The sequence below is a fragment of the Micromys minutus genome, assembly GCF_963924665.1.
Source record: "Micromys minutus genome assembly, chromosome: 3".
In the NCBI taxonomy this organism is placed as follows: domain Eukaryota; kingdom Metazoa; phylum Chordata; class Mammalia; order Rodentia; family Muridae; genus Micromys; species Micromys minutus.
In genome coordinates, this window is record NC_137972.1 from 77,677,654 (window position 1) to 77,699,531 (window position 21,878).

A 21,878-nucleotide genomic window follows, 5' to 3' on the forward strand; every position below is an offset into this window, starting at 1 on the left:
ACACAGAAAAAATTGTGTCTGAGGCTCCATGAGCTATAAGTTCCATCATTTCCATTGTACCTACAAGGAAACTGAGGCACTAAACTATCAAATGGTTTCCCTCAAATCACGCAGATAGGTATGGTAGTAGTGTGGGTGAAGATTTCCAGGTCTAGGTCATGCTGTCATGCAAAGTGCCCTCCTGAGGTTCACATACTGCAACTGCCTTCAGGAGTGCATGCACCTGAATTTTTTCTTTCTTCTCTGTCTTTTAATCTATTGTGTCAAAATCTCTTTTAGTGGCGTTCCCAATGATTCCACTACACTACTCTTAAAAACAAACAAACATTTTTTTTTGTTCTATGTCACATTACTTAACTTTTGTATATTCAAGTTCTAAATATAGGGTTTCATTAATTTCAGATATAAAAATGAATACATGCCTGACTGTATGTTCTATCTAATATCTACTCACCTACCAACCTGTCTTTCTGGCTATCTGTATGTCTGTCTAATCAGCTTATCTACTATCTATGTACCTATCATCTATCAATTTTCATGTATCTTCTATCTTTTCTGTTTGTCTATCATCTTTATGGATGTATATATGTATGTATGTATATATGTATCATTTATTATCTATTCATTATATATATGTTATATAGACATATCTTTCTCTATATGTATATATATCATCTACCTATATGTCTGTAATCTATGTATCAATGTGTATATGCATATATGTCTGTGTATATGCATATTTATGTCTATGTACATGCATGTGCATGTATAGTGGAAATCTGTATATAATGAAAAGAGGATGCAGATTAGAGAAGGGAAACAAATCTTGAGAATTTCATTCTTAAGCATATCTACCTTTCTCTCTGTCACAATTCCTATATCTATACTTTCCCTACTCAAATCAGAACAAAACAGAACAACACAAAAATAGGATAACATAATTATTTTTTCATCTGTCATAAATACTTATAATTTTTGCCCATTTTCCCTTGAAATATTTGATAAAATCATGATGTTCTTTCTTCTGTGAGGGGTCATACATCTTTCATAGTTCTTTTAACTCTTTTGATATCTGCCTTTACTTAAAAATATCATTTTTCATCTTCATTCTGCATTCTTTCCTAATTTCTGGACATACCCTTTCCATGCCTTTGTTTTGTCTACAAGCAATAAACTTTTGCATCTTTCTGGGAATATAAACAAGACATTTCCCAGCTGCATTTAATTCAACCACAGTATTTCTCATTAACAAAATATATTTTCTGTGTTTATATTCATTGGGGTGTTCATTGATACCTGTCTTTTATAAAATAAGACTTTTCTAGAGATATTCCTAGGCCAACAACAGTTCTTGTTTTGGGATTTGTGGCAAAATTTGAAGACCATTCAGAGTGTGAAAACTGACAGAAGAATGAATATAATCCCACAAAACCAGAATCACACACTTACCATATTCATCAATGAAAAGTAAAATCTTAATTTGTGAAGGAATATGATAGATATATTCAATGGACTTGGTGTAGAGAACCCAAGCTTTCAATTGTATCCACTTAATAGCATCCTTAGAGAAGGTTTAAATTCAAAATTCACAGTAGAGTACATAAAGTACTATATGTACTTAACAACAACTATACATACTTACAACAATTTAGATATTCATTTCTTTCTTCAGGAATTCATTGACACTATAAAGGCTCTTTTAGTAATTCTAAAAAAGGACAATATCTAGTATCCCTTTGAGCATCACCTCTTCCATACTCTCTGATAAGGAATTTATTATTGTTACTATTATTATTATTATTATTATTATTATTATTATTATTATTATTATTATTAATCTATATAGTAATGTTTGGTTGAACCTAGATATGTATATAAAAAACACAGGATTTCTTACTCGAAAAGAAAGCATAAAAACATACCTACAAGGACCACTTCAAACTTTAGAAGTTATCAACTTAGCATTTCCAAAATTATAAGATAACTGAGCAAAAATATTTCTTTAGTACTATTTAAAAGCAAAATGGAACTAACAAATAAAGCCCATGTTGATTGTGTATGACAAGGTAAAGAAATATAAAGCAGTGTATTAGAAACAGTGTTTTTTAATTATTTTTTTTTTACTGTCAAGTCATTGCTCTCCTTCCCAGTATGCCCTCCCTCAGTTCCTTTTCCCCTGTTACAAACATTTTTTTAATGTGGAGGCACTGAAAAAAAAATTCTATGTCCGCAGAGCAATATTAAGAATTCTCAATGTGGTTGAAGAATTATTGAAATGGAGCACTTTCCCCAAATTCTACCCATAATTCATTGTAATGAGAGGAAAATATAGGAACATTAAGTTTTTAAAGTTAAGTCACATGAAGAGCAGAGCAATGAAAATATTATAAACTTATCAGGCACTCATGTGTTGGGAAGGTGTTGTCACCTCACAGTCAAAAACTCTGACCCAGAATTGTTCCTGTCTAAAAGAACTGCAGGAATGAAATTGGAAAAGAAACTGAGGGAAAGGCAGTCTAGTAACTGGCCCAACTTGAATTACAACTCAAGGGGAGACTCCAAGGCCTGCCACTATTACAGATGCTATATGATAGGCTTACAGACAGGAGCCTGGCAGGGCTGCCCTCCCAGAGGCCCAACAAGCAGCTGCATGAGAAGGATGCAGATACTTACACTTGAACATTAGATTGAATCAGGAATGCTGTGTTTGAATTAGGGTAAAGCTAGAAGAAGCTAAGGGGCAGGGCTGACCCTATAGAATGACCAGCAGGCTCAGCTAACCTGGATCCATGAGATCTCTCAGACACTGAGCCTTCGAACAATCAGCATACACTACTACCTGGTTCAAGGTTCCCCATATAGCAGAAGACTGCCTGGTCTGGCCTTAGTGGGAGAAGATGTGCCCAACCCTTGCGAGACTTAAAGCCCTAGAGATTAGAGAGCACTGGGTAGGGAAAAAATATACTCTTGGAGATAGGAAAGGAGAAATGGGAGGAGGAACTGTGGGAGTGGGACTTGGAAAAGTGCAATGGCTGAACTGTAAAATAATAATAATATTATTATTAGTCATAATAATAATAATAATAATAGTAATAGTAATAATACTAATAATGAATTTCTTGTCAGAGAATACTCAAAAGGCAATGCTCAAAGGGATAATAGATATTATTCCTTTTTAGAATCATTGAATAATGGAAACCCATTAATGTAAACCACCATATAAACAAACTCAAAGAAAAAAACCACATGGTCATCTCACTAGATGCTGAGAAAACATTTGACAAAATACAGCACCCTTCATGTTAAAAGTCATGGAAAGAACAGGAATCCAAGACCCATACCTAAACATAATAAAAGCAATATACAGCAATCAACAGCCAACATCAAACTTAACCATAGGAAACTTGAAGCAATCCCACTAAAATCAGGGACTCAACAAGGCTTCTCACTCTTCCCCTACCTATTCAACATAGTACTGGAAGTCAGAGCAATTAGACAGCAAAAGGAAATCAAAGGGATACAAATTTGAAAGGAAAAAGTAAAATCTATTTGCAGATGACATGATAGTGTACTTAAGCAACCCCAAAAATTCCACCAGAGAACTCCTACAGCTGATAAACAAGTTCAGCAAAGTGGCTGGATAAAAAATTAACTCAAACAAATCAGTAGCCTTCCTATATTCAAAGGACAAATATGAAGAAAAAAATTAGGGGAAAGATACCCTTCACAATAGTCACAAAAGCTATAAAATACCTTGGCGTGACTCTAACTAAGCAAGTGAAGGACGTGTATGACAAGAACTTCAAACATCTAAATGGAAAGATCAGAAAATGGAAAGATCTCCCATGATCATGGATTGGAAAGATCAACATTGTAAAAATGGCCATCTTACCAAGAGCAATCTATTGATTCAGTGCAATCCCCAACAAAATACCAACCCAATTCTTCCTTGAGTTTGAAAGAGCAATGTGTAATTTCATGTGGAATAACAAAAGACCTAGAATAGGGAAATCCATCCTCAACAACAAGAAAACATTTGCAGGAATCACTATCCCTGACCTCAAGCTATATTACAAGCATATTGTGCTAAAAACTGCATGGTACTGGTACAGAAATGAATCAATGGAATAGAAAAGAAGATCCAGAAATGAGCCCTCACATATATGGTCACCTGATTTTTGACAAAGGAGCTGTAAACATTCAATGGTAAAGGACAGCATATTCAACAAATGGTATTGGTCCAGCTGGCACTCAGTATGCAGAAGAATGAAAATAGACCCTTTCTTATCTCCTTGTACAAAGTTCAAGGGTAAGTGGATCAAAAATCTCCACATTAAACTAGGTAAACTGAAACTTTTAGATGAGAAAGTAGGGAAAACCTTAGAACATATAGGCACAGGAGAAAATTTCCTAAACAGATCATCAATGGCTTGTGCTCTAAGGTCAAAGATTGACAAATGGGACTTAATGAGATTGCAAAGTTTCAGTAAGGCAAAGGACACTGTCAAGAAAACAAAATGGCAGCCAACAGAGTGGAAAAAGATCTTTACCAACCCCACATCTGATAGAGGCCTATTATCCAAGATATACAAAGAACTCAAGAAGCTAGACACCATACAATCAAATAACCCTATTAAAAATGGGGTACAGAGCTAAACAAAAATTTCTCAATTGAGGAATATGGAATGGCTGAGAAGCATCTAAGGAAGTTCTTGACATCATTAGCCATCAGGGAAATGCAAATCAAAACCACCCTGAGATTCTACCTCACATCAATCAGATTAGCCCAGATCAAAAATTCAGATGACAGCAGATGCTGGCAAGGATGTGGAGAAAGAGGAACACTTCTCCAATGTTGGTGGGGTTGTAAACTGGTACAACCACTCTGGAAATTAGTCTGGCAATTCCTCAGAAAATTGAACATAATACTACCTGAAGACCCAGTTATTACACTTCTGGGCATTTACCCCAGAGATGCTCCAACATATAACAAAGATACATGCACCACAATGTTCATAGCAGCTCTATTTATAATAGCTAGAAGCTGTAAAGAACCAAGACGTCCTTCAGTAGATGAATGGATACAAAAATTGTGGTACATTTACACAATGGAGTACTACTCAGCTATCAGGAAAAAAATGACCTTATGAAATTCTTAAGAAAATGGATGCATCTAGAGAATATCATCCTGAGTGAGATAACCCAGTCACAAAAGAACAGACATATGCAGTCACTGATAATTGGATATTAACTCCAGAAAGCTCTGAACACCCCAGAAACAACTCACAGACTGTGTGAAGTTCAAAAAAAAAAAAAAAAACATTATGTTTACTCCTTACACACCAAGAAAACATTGACTAATTCCGGGTTACATCCTGTTTTACATGTACTTTATGCTCATTGTAACTAGTAAGATCTTTATGTACACTATCAAACCTTATAACAAAAATGCCATGCAATGACAAAAATGTATTTGTATACTTTTTTTGCAAAAATGCTTAAAATTTGTACATTTATCTTTTTTTAAATAAAGTTCTTCAATAAAAAATAGATCATGCATGCATGTGCATGTATTCATTGGTACATGCATGCAGTGATGGAAATGTAACTCTGTGAAAGCAGAAGGCTAAAAAAAAATATCAAAGCAGTCTACTCACCCTGCTAACATCAGTGCAGTGATTCCTCATTGCTTTGCTTTGCTTTGCTTTCTTTGTTTGTTTGCTTGTGTGTTTGAGATAGAATCTCTATATGTAGCTCAATATTGCCTCAAAGTCAAAATTGTCTTGCTCTCCCTATGGAATATAGGTATTGCAGACATGTACCACACATCAAATACCATTGCTTCTGAAGATTCGGTTTAGAACTTCTTAATAAATGGTTTCTATCTACACTAAACTTCTATTTAGTCTTTATAGCTTTCTTATTTCTTTCTGGTTCAGGTGTTGGTTTGTTGTTTTTAAATGACATTTTTTTTCATGTTATTAGCTCTTGCTATTCCTTGAATTCCACTTTGATTACTAACTTCCCACTAAAATGTTATGTTATGTATACACACACACACACACACACACACACACACACACTCAAACACACACATACACACACACACACACACACACACACACACACACACACACATATATATATATATATATATATATATATATACATACATATATTGCCTTTTCCATGATAATCTAAATAGGTGCTGTGATATTCTTCTAATTCATCCCCCCATAATTTAGTCTCAGAAACTTTTTGAAAAAAATAACCATATGTTATTTACAGGAATCTGGGTGACAGAGATCAGACTGATATATCTTCTATATATACTAAATTTATGTATTTATTTTATTATGTATATAAAAATAAAATAAATATTAATTATTGCAATAAAAAAGAAAAATGCTTTATCATGTCAATGATTTCCTGAAGAAAGAAATTAATATCTAAATTATTGTAAGAATGGTTATGATTAACAGATTTTCCAAAGATCTAAAGAAACTTTACCGTCCATTTATTGGCTGACTTTAGTATATTGAATAATATTTCTTGGAAGCCAAGTCTCTCAGACTTTTGGGAGGCAAACATTTTCAAGATATGCCTTTCTAAATATCTGCACTTACTGAACCATCATAACAATAAAGCCTGACTGTGTTTGTACTCTAGGAAGCTGGGTAAGCACCTCTCATCAGTGTTAACTCTTCAGGATAAATTGTATCATTGCATAATTTGTCTCTGGCTTTATTTTATCATTAAGTCATGAGCATTCTCCATATTGCTAAATGGTTGTTATAATTATCATTTTAATGGCTCCATTACACCCTATCAGATGTCTTCCATTAAAATTCCCTTAGTCATTCCTTCTTTATTAGACATTTAGGTTTTATTTCTCTCAAATTTTGATTATTATATATAACATTGGTGTCATTTACATTTTTATGCATATAGTTCCACTCTTATTTTCCATCAGTTCATTAGGAATAGTTCCCTGAAGTGACATTCTCATGTCAAATATTATTGAGTAATTTCCCTAAAGATATGAATCAATTTACATTCCAACAGACATTTTGGTATCTAGGAGCTTTGGATATAAAGTGAGGTCAGAAATATTACAGACTTAAATATATGCACACTAATTCACTAGGTTTAAATCGTACTTTTAGTTAAAAGTGAAATTGGCATTCTTTTATATGTGTTTATCTTTGTAATTGCTTTACTATTTATTTTAGCCTGTATGCTGCTTAACTTTCCGCGAGATTTCTGGAGGACATCTTTGGACATACTTATTTATAACATATATTGTTTTGAGGTATGAATTATCAATAGAAAACACTACATAGTTGCTGCTACCATGAAAAACTACTTACACATTTTAGTAATATTATACCAAAAATCAAGGTATAACACTTGGTTGTTTTACCCAAATTGACACTCTTATTCTCTTTTATGAAGTTGAACAAGGTGAAAGGTTCTATTAAAGACTGTTCAAAAGCATGTAGACTTGTAGAAATTCTTGGTATTTAAAAATCATTATGTTTAATTTTTACACACCAACACACCTTTGTCTATTTCCTTGTTACGTTTTATTTTACGTGTAATTTATGCTCATTGTAACTAGTAAGACTTCAATGCATACTATCAAGCCTTTAAAATAATCAAGTACTGACAAAAATATATTCATATAGTTTAATGCAAACTGCTTTCAAAAATCTGTACCTTTATCTGTTTTAAAATAAAGTTGCATAAATGAATTTAAAAAGAGAGAAAAATGTTAATTATTAAAAATGGGGTGTTTCTAGAACACGGCTTTGGTGAGTGAAATGTAAACAAATTCATTTTAGTAATGTCTCTCTCTACTTTTTCCCCTCATTTGAATGATATGCTGGACAGAGTACGGCAGCCGTTTTCTAATGTAAGAAAACCAGAAAAAAGACAGATGATTGATTTTTTTAGATGTTTAGATAATAACAAATTTTTATCACACTCATTACATTTCTAAATTATACAAAGCAAAATCTTCATTACTGAAGGCAACATAGCTTAACTTTGTCTATGGGGCAGCTAATCAACTGTTAGGGAGAAAGCTGGTTTCTAATTTATTGACTCTAACATTTAAGCTACTCAACTACAGCTTTATTTATACAGTCATCACAATGAGACTAGCCTCAGTTAGGTGATGTTTTCTACTTCATACCCATGAGGATGACAAAGGAAGAATCGAGCAAATTTGAACATACTCATGAGTTCTCCACCCAGAGAATTTAAAGTCCGCACATGATGAGTGCAGTGTGTGACTAAGGAACAGTCCAGAAAGGCCAATTCATGCTCACCCAAAGAGAGGCTTTGTTTGTACATTTACTATTACAAGGCAGGGTAGCAAGGAATGGTGTGTGTTATGTGCCTGAGTAATAACGTTAAGTAAGAAAGAGATATTGCTCTGTCCTTTCCCTTGAAAATTTATTTCCACACCGGGACATGAATGTGAGAAAGAGATTGTTCATATAAACAAATATTGTTAATGTTGTGTGAGAGTGAAAATGAAAATATAAGGGGAACGAGAAAACCAATAGGAGAGAAGACAATGAAACTGCAGACTCGCCATGTCTTCCAGTCAATCAAATAATATGAGTTTTTTTGAGGAGCTTTTTGAACTAGTGTTTCTATGACACCAAGTGCTGGCTGAATAAGTGAGCCTCCACCTGAAATAGAATCTATTTTTATGTTATAAATGCTATTACTTCAGCTACAGCCTTATAGAAGCAGAGCAGTGTGAAACAGTGGCTCCCAGCCCATCAGTATTGGACAGGCTCGTCCATGTGTTTCATCCAGTGCATGTTCAGTTATATGCCTACCAGAGGCTGGGCTTCCCAAGTGTAAGGGATGCTCACAGAAACAGAAAGCTGGAGTTTTGCTTTTTCCTTCTATGAGACCTTCCTAGATCACAGATATAAGGAAGGCCACTAGTTGGATGCGACTTTTACTTCCTTTTCTTTTACCCAGAGAAGTTATTCTCCAAGGAAGAAAAGAGTCTACATACAGCCAGGCAAAGAGTCAGATACTAGAACCTCTGTATGTGGAAAGGAGCTTTAGGTTTTTTTTTTTTTTTTTTTTTTTTTTTTTTTTCTCTTTAAAAAGCGGTCTTTTCCCCCTGTGGACTTGAGGAGGAAATAAAAGCAATTTGTTCAACATCTGTTTTCTCCTTGTGTTGCGGCTGTTTACAGAGTAACTTGCTTCCTTCAGCTGTGATGTAATGTCTCCTTTCTTTAGGAAACAGGTGTCAAAACAAGCAGAAAATCCAATTTTCAAGAAGCTCAAATCAACTTGAGACTTCTTACACATTGGAGTACTTTTACCTTGGAAGTCTCCCATGAGGCTTGGTGCATCCCAATATCAAATTTTGGGTTTTTTAGTTGTTGTTTTGGGTTTTGTTCCTCCTTGGCATATTGCAAAGCAGTCTTTAAGAAGCAGTTCTGTCCTACCCTGGTCTTCTGGAATATAATGGTGCTGATAATTGGATGGAGAATTATACATTTGAATTTTAATTGATATAGTAATTGTAGCTATTTTGGGGAACTGTGTTAGTTGCATATATCTAATGAATAAGCAGTGTGTACATGGGTATATTGTGTAATGATTAAGCAAAGTAATTATCATATCCATCACATCAAGCATGTATTGTTTTTCTTATGCTGCGGAGACTCAAAAATTTTCCTTTAGTTGTATTGAAATATATAATAAATTGTTTATTATTTTATAATTATTTGTTATAAATGTAACGTACTATGTTGTAACATATTGAATGAAACTGGTTATTTCATACAATTATCATATCCTAGTAAAATATGGTATGACCAAAATATAATTTTATTTCAAAACTTAATTATTGATTATTTTTATTTATGTTTCATAGGTAGATCCTTGGAATGTTCTCATTAAACTTTATTTTTCAGCAAAAGAGGAAGAGAATCAGGAATAACCTCTAGTTATACTGCAGGGACTCTGGAACCTTTCTTACCAGGTGTAAAAGTGATAAAATTTATAATGCTTTAGGTGTCTAGAGGGGAGATCATCCCATTTTACAGATAATAATCAAGAATAGTAAAGTTTCAGCAACCCACATGACACCATCAGAAAAATAGTGAAACTATGACTGAATTCTGAAAAGTCTAATTCTGAAAAGCACATGCTCTACCTTGCTGTGTAACTATCTGAAATTGCATAGTGGATTTCCTGGGCAATAGTGGACACAAGAGTCTGTCGTCCTGGACTCTGTTATTTACTAGCAGTGAAACCTTGAATATCTTACTTTGTTATAGGACTTTGGTAGGGAAATAGCTTACTATGGTGTCTGACAGTGTCTTAGAAGTTCTGGACTCTTAGTGGCATTGGGTTAGGCACCCAAAAAGGTCTTGTCAATTACTCTAAATAACTTTTCTCTTAACTTTCTTCTTTTACTCCATCTCTTAGATTCATGGTTTCATTATGTAGTACAGGCTAGTATGCAAATTATAATCCTCCTGCCTCATCCTCCCAAGTGACAGATAACAAGCATATTCTATTACACCTGGTCAGTGTGCTCATCTCTATTTTGTGAACAATAACATAGAGGACCAGGCTTAGCTTTGCTTTTGTGCATTACTAATCTTGGCATAGAGATAGTTTGGGGGAAGGAAGGATGTAGTTTCCTTTGCAGTTACAGCATTCATATGTGAAGGACACACTCTTCTTTGCCACTGTTTAAATTAATGACAAATTGTGTATCTCCTAACAAGATGGTGCTGATGCTGCTGCTGCTGATGTTGATGAGGATATCTTTGTTTCCAAAATGAATTCCTTTTCTAAGTACAGGTGGAAGCTTTGTGAATTTCATTGCAAGGAGACAGTATGGTATGATTAGACATGTGTAACTCATGATCTTTATCTTTCCCTTGAGCTTGCTATCTTGTCAGGAAATGCAGAATGTTCTTCCAGCACAAGCTAAAAAAACCAAGTTTGTAAAGTGACTGATAAGCACTATAAATCCTCAATATTTATGATAGATATACATCTAGAATTTCTCTTCCTAATCTGCAAGTGTCACTATTCAATATCCACTGGGTAGTCACTGTTGATTGTTTTGTTTAACTGGCAGGGTCTACAGTTTGGTACTGGAGAACTGGAAGAAATGGGAGCCATGTACTGCTTGGGTCTGCTCATCTTGGAACTCAAATCTGCAAGCTGTAGCCATAAGCTCTTGGCTCGAGCTTCAACTCTGCTGAATACAGATGTTCTGGAACACTACCTCCAGCGGTAAGATGCTTAACAGGGAATCAAGAATGGCTTGGGTATATTTAGTGCAAGTGTCCTGGCGAAGTGGATCAATGGCTCCGTGCTAGTTAGAAAAGAAGGATGAACTGTCAAATGAAGGTAGGTTCACCTTTCCTGTGAGGAAAGCCAGATTTTGAAATGCATGGATACAGAAAATGTGAGGAGGTTGCCCCTTGTACACACAAGTAAATAGGAAATTGTACGTATTTATAAATACAATTAATACTTTGTGCTCATGATGATGAAGCTTGGTGCCACTGTCTTACACAAGTACAGACATTTTTCCTTGTGCTGCACTCTTCTGCATGTAACATTTTTTGTGCTATTGTTCAATACAAAGATAGAGAAGTGTCTCATTCTTGATATCTAGAGGTTTAGTAGGAGTGTCTCTTGCTTAAAGAGTATCATTCTGGGAGAATCATTGGTCCAGAGAAATTAATTTACTTGGCAGGGAATGACTGGATATCTGAGACCTGAGCAGCAGTCAAGGGATAAATAACCACTATACCAATGAGTTTTTTGATGCACTTTCCTGTAGACCAATACTTTATTTCCTGAGAAGAATAAATTTGGAAACAGAAGGAAAGGGATGGTGCCATGCCAAAGGCAAGAGGACCAAGAGCCCTTACAAATTTCAACGGGGCTAAATCATAGCCTGTATTTCGAGCAGTGGGACCTATGTGGGACTCATTGTGTACTGGTAAACGAGGATGCTATCTCCAACAGTGAGGGCAAAAGTGTTAATACTGAGACTCGTTTAGTTTTCTGCATGTCACAGCTAAAATGCTGCTTCGCTGTGGCAGCTCACCAAATGTTCATTCAAGCCTAAAAAGATCTAGTCATGTACATTAACACAACTTTGGAAAGCCGCCATTCTTTGGGACTTAATTACCTAAATATAGTAATTAACTTGCTCATCACTCAGGAATATAGAACTCAGACAACAGAGACTTAAATTAATCCACTGCCAGCCCCTGCCACCCTTTGCCTTTGATTGGCTATGACTACTTCTCCTCTGAACCTTCTTCCTTCCAAACCTATCCACAACCAAAGGCTTTGCATATGTGACTTTATCTCAGTTTTCAGACTGCCTCTCTGACAGCAAGTGACACCTGGCCTCAATGTATATTTCCAGTTGTCTTCTCATCTTATTCTCTGTTGAGCAATCTTGGGTGGGGTCACAGATGAATCCTCTCCTTTACCTTTCTCCCTGCTCCGTTCTCAGCTGCTCGTTGAGGGAAGATTGAACAGAACTGGCATTGCTTGCTTTCCCTGAATTGATTGTGCCCGTCTGTTTGATCCAGTGCAGTAAGGATTAGTTGCCTGTAAACGAGAACAAGAAGAAATCTATCAAAGAAATGCCTTTTCTAATTCACGTCTAAAGAATTCAGTGTCAAGCTTCAAATGCAATGCTTGCTATGTGGGATCTCATAAGAAGATAGCTGTAACTCTCTCTCTCTCTGTCTGTCTCTCTGTCTCTGTCTGTCTCTCTGTCTGTCTCTCTGTCTCTCTGTCTCTCTGTCTGTCTGGTTGTCTCTCTGTCTGGCTGTCTGGCTGTCTCTCTGTCTCTGTCTCTGTCTCTCTCTTTCTCTGTCTCTCTTACACACCCCACACACACTTTAATAGCTACCATTAGTCCAAGGAAACTGAGGCTAGAAGACACTGTTCTCTGACCTCCTCCTCTGTTTAGATTGACTCGGGAGCCTAAGGACAAGATGCCGGAGCAGAGAGTGTGATTAACATGCTTGTTTGGAGTATATTTGAATTAAATTGGATGTGTATGTTTGGTAGAGATTAACAATAAAGAAACCATCTCCTCCAGTTTGATTTTTAATCACCTTATCTGTACTATAAAACCATTGGTCAAATAGACTTTGATTCCTGATCAAAGGTTCTGGTGACTACTTCACATGAGAAAAAGCAGCCTGAAAGTTTCTTGGCACCCATATATCCCAGAGAAGAAATCTATACTCATTGAAAAAAAGGGAAACTAATAAAATAAAACCTGCTGGTTTGGAACCAGAGATAGTTGAGTGATATTTGGTAGGTTTCTATCTGATGAACAGAGTTAAATCAAGAAATACAATAAAAATCAGTTATATTTGATAAAAACTACTAAAACCAAAAAGCACACACATACACACAAGCAGGGAGCTCATTTTATGTTGCCCACCTACTAGCAAGCACCAAGCACACCCTGTTTTGTGGTTGGTGTGTCCAGTGACCTTTCATTGGGAAAGCACATTGCCATCTCCCAGAGAGTATCAACTGCAAATGGCTTCCTGGTTGTGGTTGGGACTTTGTGTCAACTTCTAGTTTTCCATGTTGAGATTTTGTCTTTTTGTTTCAAAAAAGAAAAAAGAAAGAAAATATCAAAAAGAAATACACAAACTAACATGAAATCCTAGGCATTTACCCAGTTCAAGGATATTATACTTTATAGAAATACAATTAATGCTTGTTAGCAGCTCTCCATATATCTTCTTTTTATTAATATCTTCTTTAAAATAATGTTATATGTGCGATTGTGCAACATGCATGTAGGCATGTACAACCCTATTCATGTGAGCAGAGGACAGGATTACAGTTGATAACCATTACTCCCTTGACTCAGGGTCTCCTTGTCTGGCAGCCAGAATGTTTCACTGTTTCTCTCATCTCTGTCTCCCAGTGTTCGGGAACTTTCAGCCACATCTGTCTTTTTACATGGGGACTGGGGATTTGAACTCAAGTACAAATGTTGAGACCACAAATTCGCTTAGGCACTAAGCCACATCTCTATCCTTTCTTAGAATGAAGTGAAGAATTAAAATATATTTTAAACCTGTGGCAAACTTCTCCCGCTCTGCTTCTTCTTCATAGTGTTTCTATTAGCTTTTACAAAGACTCTTGTCATATTCTAAAAATGAAAAGGGGAAAGGATGCTCTTTACCAAATGTCTGCCTTTCAGAAATGCAAGCATACTGCATCTGAGCCTTAGGCTTTCTCAAAGGCATTAACCCCTGAAGACAGCCTGCAGGGAGGAGAGTGTGTGGCTGTTCACATGGACGGTGTGTTTTCTGACAATAGGTTTCATGCCTCATTTACCATAAAAACAATTAGAGTGCCAACTGATCCCCTGAGCGACTTGCTGTCTTTCAGGAGGAGAGGTAGAAACAGTGAAATTAAGCACGGACGTGCTTTGCGTCCTGTTTTCTTGTATGTCTTTTTTCCTCTCTGTTGCTCATTAAAGGAAAAATAAATAAATAAATAAAACAGTCTGCCAACCCCTTAAAGTGTCTTTTGTCTTTTGATCTTCTTTCTGTCTCTCTTCCTGTCCCCTCCCTCTCAATCTTCTCCCTGGAAATAACTATGCACAGGGCGGGATGGATGCTGAGCGCGGCTTCCTCTGGAGGTGCCGTTCATCTGCTGTGACAGTCTTTTGCAAAGTCATTTAACGGTTGTGCCGAGTCAGCTGCTGTTCAACTCGATTTGTGTCCCTCCGCTGCCTCTTGATCTTCTCAGCTGAGCAACCCTATCTCTACGTGTCCCTCCATTAATAACAGAGAGATGTTCTGCGCCTCAGCAGCCCCTCGGTAGATTCACCAAATCACAGATGGCCTCTTTAGTCTGACTTTCCTCGGCGCTTACACAGAGAAAATTTGCTTAGTTGTTTCTTTAATTTGACAAGACAACACTAAAACCCAGAGTGCAGAAAAAAATACTATTATTTTTGTGTTTGTGTCTTTGTGGGGTGAGATGGACATACTTCTGTGTTGGCAGGTAAAGAATGATGACAATTGCAGGTATCTTTTTTTCTGAAATGACATCATATTATTTTGAAATAGCATCTCTCCTTGGTCTGGAACTTACCACATAAGCTAGGCTGGTCAGCTAGCAGGCCTCCAGATTCCTGTCCCCAAACCACCTCCATGCCCAGTCCCACACCATGTGAGCATTATAAATCTTCCTACCATGTTTGACTTTTTTTATGTGGAATCTGGGGGATGAAGCAAGCATTTTTAAACTGAGCCATCATCTTCTTAGTCCTGGGAAACGGTTAATAATTAAAAAAGCAATTTATTTTTATTGTAAAACTATAGTTTTATTGGATAGAGATGCCTCAGCAATTAAAAGAACTCCTTTTGCAGAGGACCCAGGATCATTTCCCAGAACCCACATGCTGGTTCAAAACGGCCTGGAATCCAGTTTCTAGAGAATTGAAGCCTCCTATGGCTTTTGGGGACTCCTGAATGAATATAGAGTGTGCGTGGACACCCCCCCACACACAGGAACACACACACACACACACACACACACACAAACACACAAACACATGAACAGAAACACACACATGCACACACAAACACACACACACAGGAAAAATTTTCCTTTTATTTTTGTTTTTTAACCTTTTACTGATTCTTTGTGAATCTCACATCATGCACCCAAGACCACACAAAACAAACAAAACCCCATCTCACCATGGAAGCTGCAGTGTGTCTCAACTTATGTCACACATTACTAACCTTTAACCCAGTTTACTTGCAAATGTTCATTGAGTCATTGATCTGGTTCGAGCCCTCTGGTTCTCCTACACTAATAATCCTGGATTCTTACTCCTCTTAGACATCCTGTGTCATGGAGAGTCTACAGCCTTGGATCTGCAGAACCTGCCCCTTCACACTCCTGCTCCATCTAAACAGGCTAGATATCCTTTTATTTAAAAAGAAGAAAAACATAGATTTTATGCTATGAAACAGAGTATATATAATTTAGAAAACACACGCATTTTAAAGGTCCCAGCCTTTAGTTATCAGATAGCTCCAACCAACATTCACAGTGAATATATTAAAAGATCGTATCAATTTTTTCCCATTTTCTACCATGATATACTTTCATCCTTCTGGCTTGGTGGTGCTGACATGTAATCTAAGCTACCTGTGAGGCTGAGACCGGCTAATTGAAAGTTTAAACCTTCCTGGGCTACAGGGCAAGTTAACGGTCAGCCTGAGCAACTTAATAAGGTGCTGTCTCAAGCTAATGTGTGGAAAAAGAAGATTATGAATTTAGCTAAGTAGTCAAGTGTATATACAAGACTATATGTCAGATGCCCTATAAATAAGTACATATGTAGTCTCTCTTCCTAACCTTGATTAGTAATGTCAACATGCTATACATTGTATTTAAATCTATATACTATTGGTTGTACAGTCTGTTCCATCAGACTTCAAGGGACACACGGTTTTTAGTCTTGTAGCATTTCAATGTACATGTCTGATGTTGGAAGTACAGCTCTTAAGTATTTGACAGTGCCCTGTGTGTTCCTATACATATGTTCACTGAGGAATTCTCTGCTGAATTTTATCTGTAAAGCTTGCCTTCCTGGGCATTTATCTTGAATTGTATTAAAATAGTAAATGTGTTCAATTCATTGACTGCTGAATCCATCGTCAGATCTGATATGTGTGTCTACTCATCTGAGTCTTTGATGGTTTATACCAAATACATGATGACTTTCTTCATTACTCCTCATGTGATCCTCTAATAATGCATTATAAGCTTTTACCTTTAATATTTAAAAACATTACTACCACTCAAATAGCTGTCATTTCCTATTATCATTTTAATTATATAGGAAAAGTCTGCATTATTTTTATATTTATTTATAACTTCACTGAAGTCAATAATCATACTTAACATTGTTTTATAAACTTTTAAGAGAGACAATAATATCACTTACAGATGTGTTTAATTCTTTTTTATCGTTTTAAATTTCTTTGCCCTTAAAACATATAAGAAGTTATTTTATTTATTTATACCAATTATAAGTGCATGTATGATGTGTGATGTGTGTGAATGTTGGGGTTATGGGTAGTAGCATGGAGGTCTTAGCATAGCCAACTCTTTTTTTTTTAACTTTATTTTAAAAAACAAAGATAAATGTACAGATTTTTAAGCATTTTTGCATAAAAGTATACCAATTCATTTTATAAGGTTGTAATTAAGTACTTGTGGGTAACAATAATATAGGAAAAGAGGTTATTAATTTGAGGAGATAGGAGAGAAACTGGAAGGGGCTGTAGGAAAGAAAGGGGGATTGATACAGTTCTATTTTAATTAAAATATATTCTTTTTTTTTCTTGATCTTCACACAGTCTGTGGGTTGTTTCTGGGGTGTTCAGAGCTTTCTGGAGTTAGTATTCCATAATCAGTGACTGCATATTATGTCTGTTCTTTTGTGACTGGGTTACCTCACTCAGGATGATATTCTCTAGATGCATCCATTTTCTTGAGAATGTCCTTAACCCATTGTTTCTGATAGCTGAGTAGTACTACATTGTGCAAATGTACCATAATTTTTGTATTCATTCATCTACTGGAGGACATCTGGGTTCTTTCAGCTTCTGGCTATTATAAATAGAGCTGCAATGAACATTGTGGTGCATGTATCTTTGTTGTATGTTAGAGCATCTCTGGGGTAAACACCCAGAGGTGGAATAACTTGGTCTTCAGGTAGTACTATGTCCATTTTTCTGAGGAACTGGCAGACTGATTTCCAGAGTAGTTGTATCACTTTACAACCTCACCAGAAGTGGAGAAGTGTTCCTCTATTTCCACATTCTTGACAGCATTTATTGTCATCAGAGTTTTGGATCTTGGCCAGTCTGACTGGAGTGAGGTGGAATCTCAGGGTTGTTTTGATTTGCATTTCCCTGATGGCTAAGTATATTGAGCACTTCCTTAGATGTTTCTCTGCCATTCGATATTCCTCAATTGAGAAATTTTTGTTTAAGTCTGTACTCCATTTTTTAATAGGGTTGTTTGATTCTCTGGTATCTTGCTTCTTGAGTTCTTTGTATACCTTGGATAATAGGCCTCTATCTGATGTGGGGTTGGTAAATATCTTTTCCACTCTGTTGGATGCCATTTTGTTTTCATGATAGTGTCTTTAGCCTTACAGAAACTTTACATTCTGATTAAGTCCCATTTGTCAATCTTTGACCTTAGAGCTCAAGCTATTGGTGTTCTGTTTAGGAAATTTTCTCCTGTGCCTATGAGTTCTAAGATTTTCTCTATTTTCTCATCTAATAGTTTCAGTGTATCTGGTTTAATGTGGAGATCTTTGATCCACTTGCACTTGAGCTTTGAACAAGGAGATAAGAAAGGGTCTATTTTCATTCTTCTGCATGCTGAGTGCCAGGTGGACCAACACCATTTGTTAAATAGGCTGTTCTTTTTCCATTGAATGTTTACAGCTCCTTTGTCAAAAATCAAGTGACCATATATGTGAGGGCTCATTTCTGGATCTTCTATTCTATTCCATTGATCCAAGTGCCTATTTCTGTACCAGTACCATGCAGTTTTCAGCACAATTGCCTTGTAATAGATCTTGAGGTCAGGAATAGGGATTCCCATAGACTTTTTCTTGTTGTTGAAGATGGATTTTGCTATTCTAGATCTTTTGTTATACCAAATGAAATTGCACATTGCTCTTTCAAACTCAATGAAAAATTGGTTTGGTATTTTGATGGGGAGTGTATTGAATCTATAGATTGCTTTTTGTAAGATGGCCATTTTTACAATGTTGATACTTCCAATCCATGATCATGGGAGATCTTTCCATTTTCTCATCTTTCCATTTAGAGGTTTGAAGTTCTTTTCATACAGGTCCTTCACTTGCTTAGTTAGAGTCACATCATGGTATTTCATATTGTTTGTGACTATCCTGAAGGATATCTTTTTCCTAATTTCTTTCTCCATATTTTTGTCCTTTGAATATAGGAAGGCTACTGATTTGTTTGAGTTAATTTTATATCCAGCCATTTTGCTGAACATGTTTATCATCTGTAGGAGTTCTCTGGTTGAATTTGTGGGATCGCTTAAGTAAACTATCATGTCATCTGCAAATAATTATGTTTTTACTTCTTCCTTTCCAATTTGTATTCCCTTGATTTCCTTTTGCTATCTAATTGCTTGAGCCAGGACTTCCAGTACTATGATGAATGGGTAGGTGGAGAGTGGGCAGCCTTGTCGAGTCCCTCATTTTAATGGGATTGCTTCAAGTTTCCCAACATTAAGTTAGATGTTGGCTGTTGATTTGCTGTATATTGCTTTTATTATGTTTAGGTATGGGCCTTGGATTCCTGTTCTTTCCAAGACTTTTAACATGAAGGGGTGTTGAATTTTGTCAAATACTTTCTCAGCATCTAGTGAGATGACCATGTGGTTTTTTTCTTTGAGGTTGTTTATATGGTGGATTACATTGATGGTTTTCTGTATGTTAAACCATCCCTGCATGCCAGGGATGAAGCCTCCTTGATCATGGTAAATGATAGTTTTGTTCTGTTCTTGGGTTCGGTTTGCAAGGATTTTGTTGAGTATTTTTGCATCAATGTTCATAAGTGAAATTGGTCTGAGGTCCTCTTTCTTTGTAGGGTCTCTGTGTGGTTTAAGAATGAGGGTTATTTTAGCCTCAAGCAAATGAGTTAGGTAGTTTTCCATCTGATTCAAGTTTGTGGAATAGTTTGGAGAGGATTGGTATTATGTCATCAATAAATGTCTGATAAAATTCTGCACTAAACCCATCTGGACCTGGGATTTTTTTGATTGGGAGGTTTTTGATGACTGCCTCTATTACTTTAGGTGTTATGGGATTATTTAGATGGATTACCTGGTCCTATTTTAACTTTAGTACCTAGTATCTGTCTAGGAATTCATCCATTTCCTCCAGATTTTCCAGCTTTGTCGAGTATATGCTTTTGAAGTATGATCTGATGATTTCTTGAATTTCCTCAGTTTCAGATGTTATTTTTCTACTTTCCTTTCTGATTTTGTTAATTTGGATACTCTCTTTGCCTTCTAGTTGGTCTGGCTAAGGGTTTATCAATCTTGTTGATTTTCTCAAAGAATCAGCTCTTGGTTTTGTTGATTCTTTCAATGGTTCTTTTTGTTTCTATTTGGTCTATTTCTGTCCTACTTTTGATTATTTTTTGTGGTCTACTCCTCTTGGGTGTATCTGCTTCCTTTTGTTCTAGAGCTTTTAGCTGTGCTGTCAAGTTGCTGATGTATGCTCTCTCCAGTTTCTTTTTGGAAGCACTCAGAGGTATGAGTTTTCCTCTCAGTACTGCTTTCATTGCATCCCATAGGTTTGGGTATGTTGTGTTTTCGTTTTCCTTGAATTCTAGAAAATCCTTGATTTCTTTCTTTATTTCTTCTTTGACCCTGCTATCATTTAACAGAGCATTGTTTAGTTTCCATGTGTATGTGGGCTTTTTGTTGTCTTTATTTTTGTTAAAGACCAGGCTTAAACCATGGTGATCTGAGAGGGTGCTTGGGAGTATTTCAATTTTCTTATATCTATGGAGGCTCATTTTGCAACCAATTATATGGTCAATTTTTGAGAATGTGCCATGTGGTGCTGAGAAGAACTTGTATTCTTTTATTTTTAGGATGATATGTTCTGTAGATATCTATTAATTGCAGTTGGTTTATAACCTCTCCTAGTTATACAGTATTCTTGTTCAGTTTTTGTTTTCCTGATCTGTCCACTGGTTAGAGTGAGGTATTGAGGTCTCCCACTATTACTGTGTGGGGCGCAATGTATTTTTGGGATTTAGTAGGGTTTCTTTTATGTATATCGTTGCTTTTGTTTTTGGAGCATATATGTTAAGGATTGAGAGTTCCTCCTGACAAATTTCCCCTGTAATGAATAAAAAGTGTCCTTCCTTATTTTTTTTGATATGTTTTGGTTGAAAATCTACTTTATTCGATATTAGAATGGCCACTCCAGCTTGCTTCTTTGGGGCCATTTGCTTGGAAGTTTTATTGAGGAATTGAGTCCATTTATGTTAACAGATATCAAGGAATAGTGGTTGCTGTTTCCTGCTATTTTTGCTTTTGGAGGTTGAATTGTGCCTGTATGTCTTTCTCCTTTTGGTTTTCTTGCTTAGGAGTTTTCTTGTTTTAAATAAGATGTAGTTCCCCTGGTTGGATTGGGTTTTCTGCCTATAATTCGTTGTAGTGCTGGCTTTGTTGTCAGATATTGTGTAAATTTAGTTTTGTCTTGGAATATCTTAGTCTCTCCATCTATGGTGATTGATAGTTTTGCTGGGTATAGCAGCTTTGGCTGGCACCTGTGCTCTCTTGGGGTCTGAATGATGTCTGTCCAGGCTCTTCTAGCTTTCATAGCCTCTGTTGAGAAATTGGGTGTGATTCTGATTGGTCTATCTTTATATGTTACATGGCCTTTTTCCCTTACTGCTTTTAATATTTTTTCTTTACTTTGGACACTTGTCGTTTTGACTATTATGTGTCAGGATGAGTTTCATTTCTGATCCAATCTATTTGGAGTTCGGGAGGCTTGTTTTGTGCTCATGGTCATCTCATTCTTAAGGGTAGGGAAGTTTTCTTATATGATTTTGTTGAAGATATTTACTGTGCCTCTTAGTTGATATTCTTCTCCCTCTTCTATTCCTATTATCCTTAGGTTTGGTCTTCTTATTGTGTCCTGGATCTCCTGGACATTTTGTGTTAACAGCTTTTTGGTTTTTGCATCTTCTCTGACTGTTTTGTCTATGTTTTCAATG

At 36.1% G+C, this 21,878-nt stretch overlaps 1 protein-coding gene across 4 annotated transcripts in view; it reads left to right on the forward strand.

Moving 5' to 3' along the window:
- The window catches only part of AGBL1 (AGBL carboxypeptidase 1), an 889,014-nt gene that overhangs the window by 630,380 nt on the left and 236,756 nt on the right, over positions 1–21,878 (forward strand). For all 4 annotated transcript variants that reach the window (XM_080914790.1, XM_080914793.1, XM_080914791.1 and 1 more), the window contains one exon: positions 11,135–11,292. In XM_080914790.1, coding sequence (XP_080770916.1) covers positions 11,135–11,292 — 158 coding nt within the window. The remainder of the gene's footprint in view (positions 1–11,134; positions 11,293–21,878) is intronic.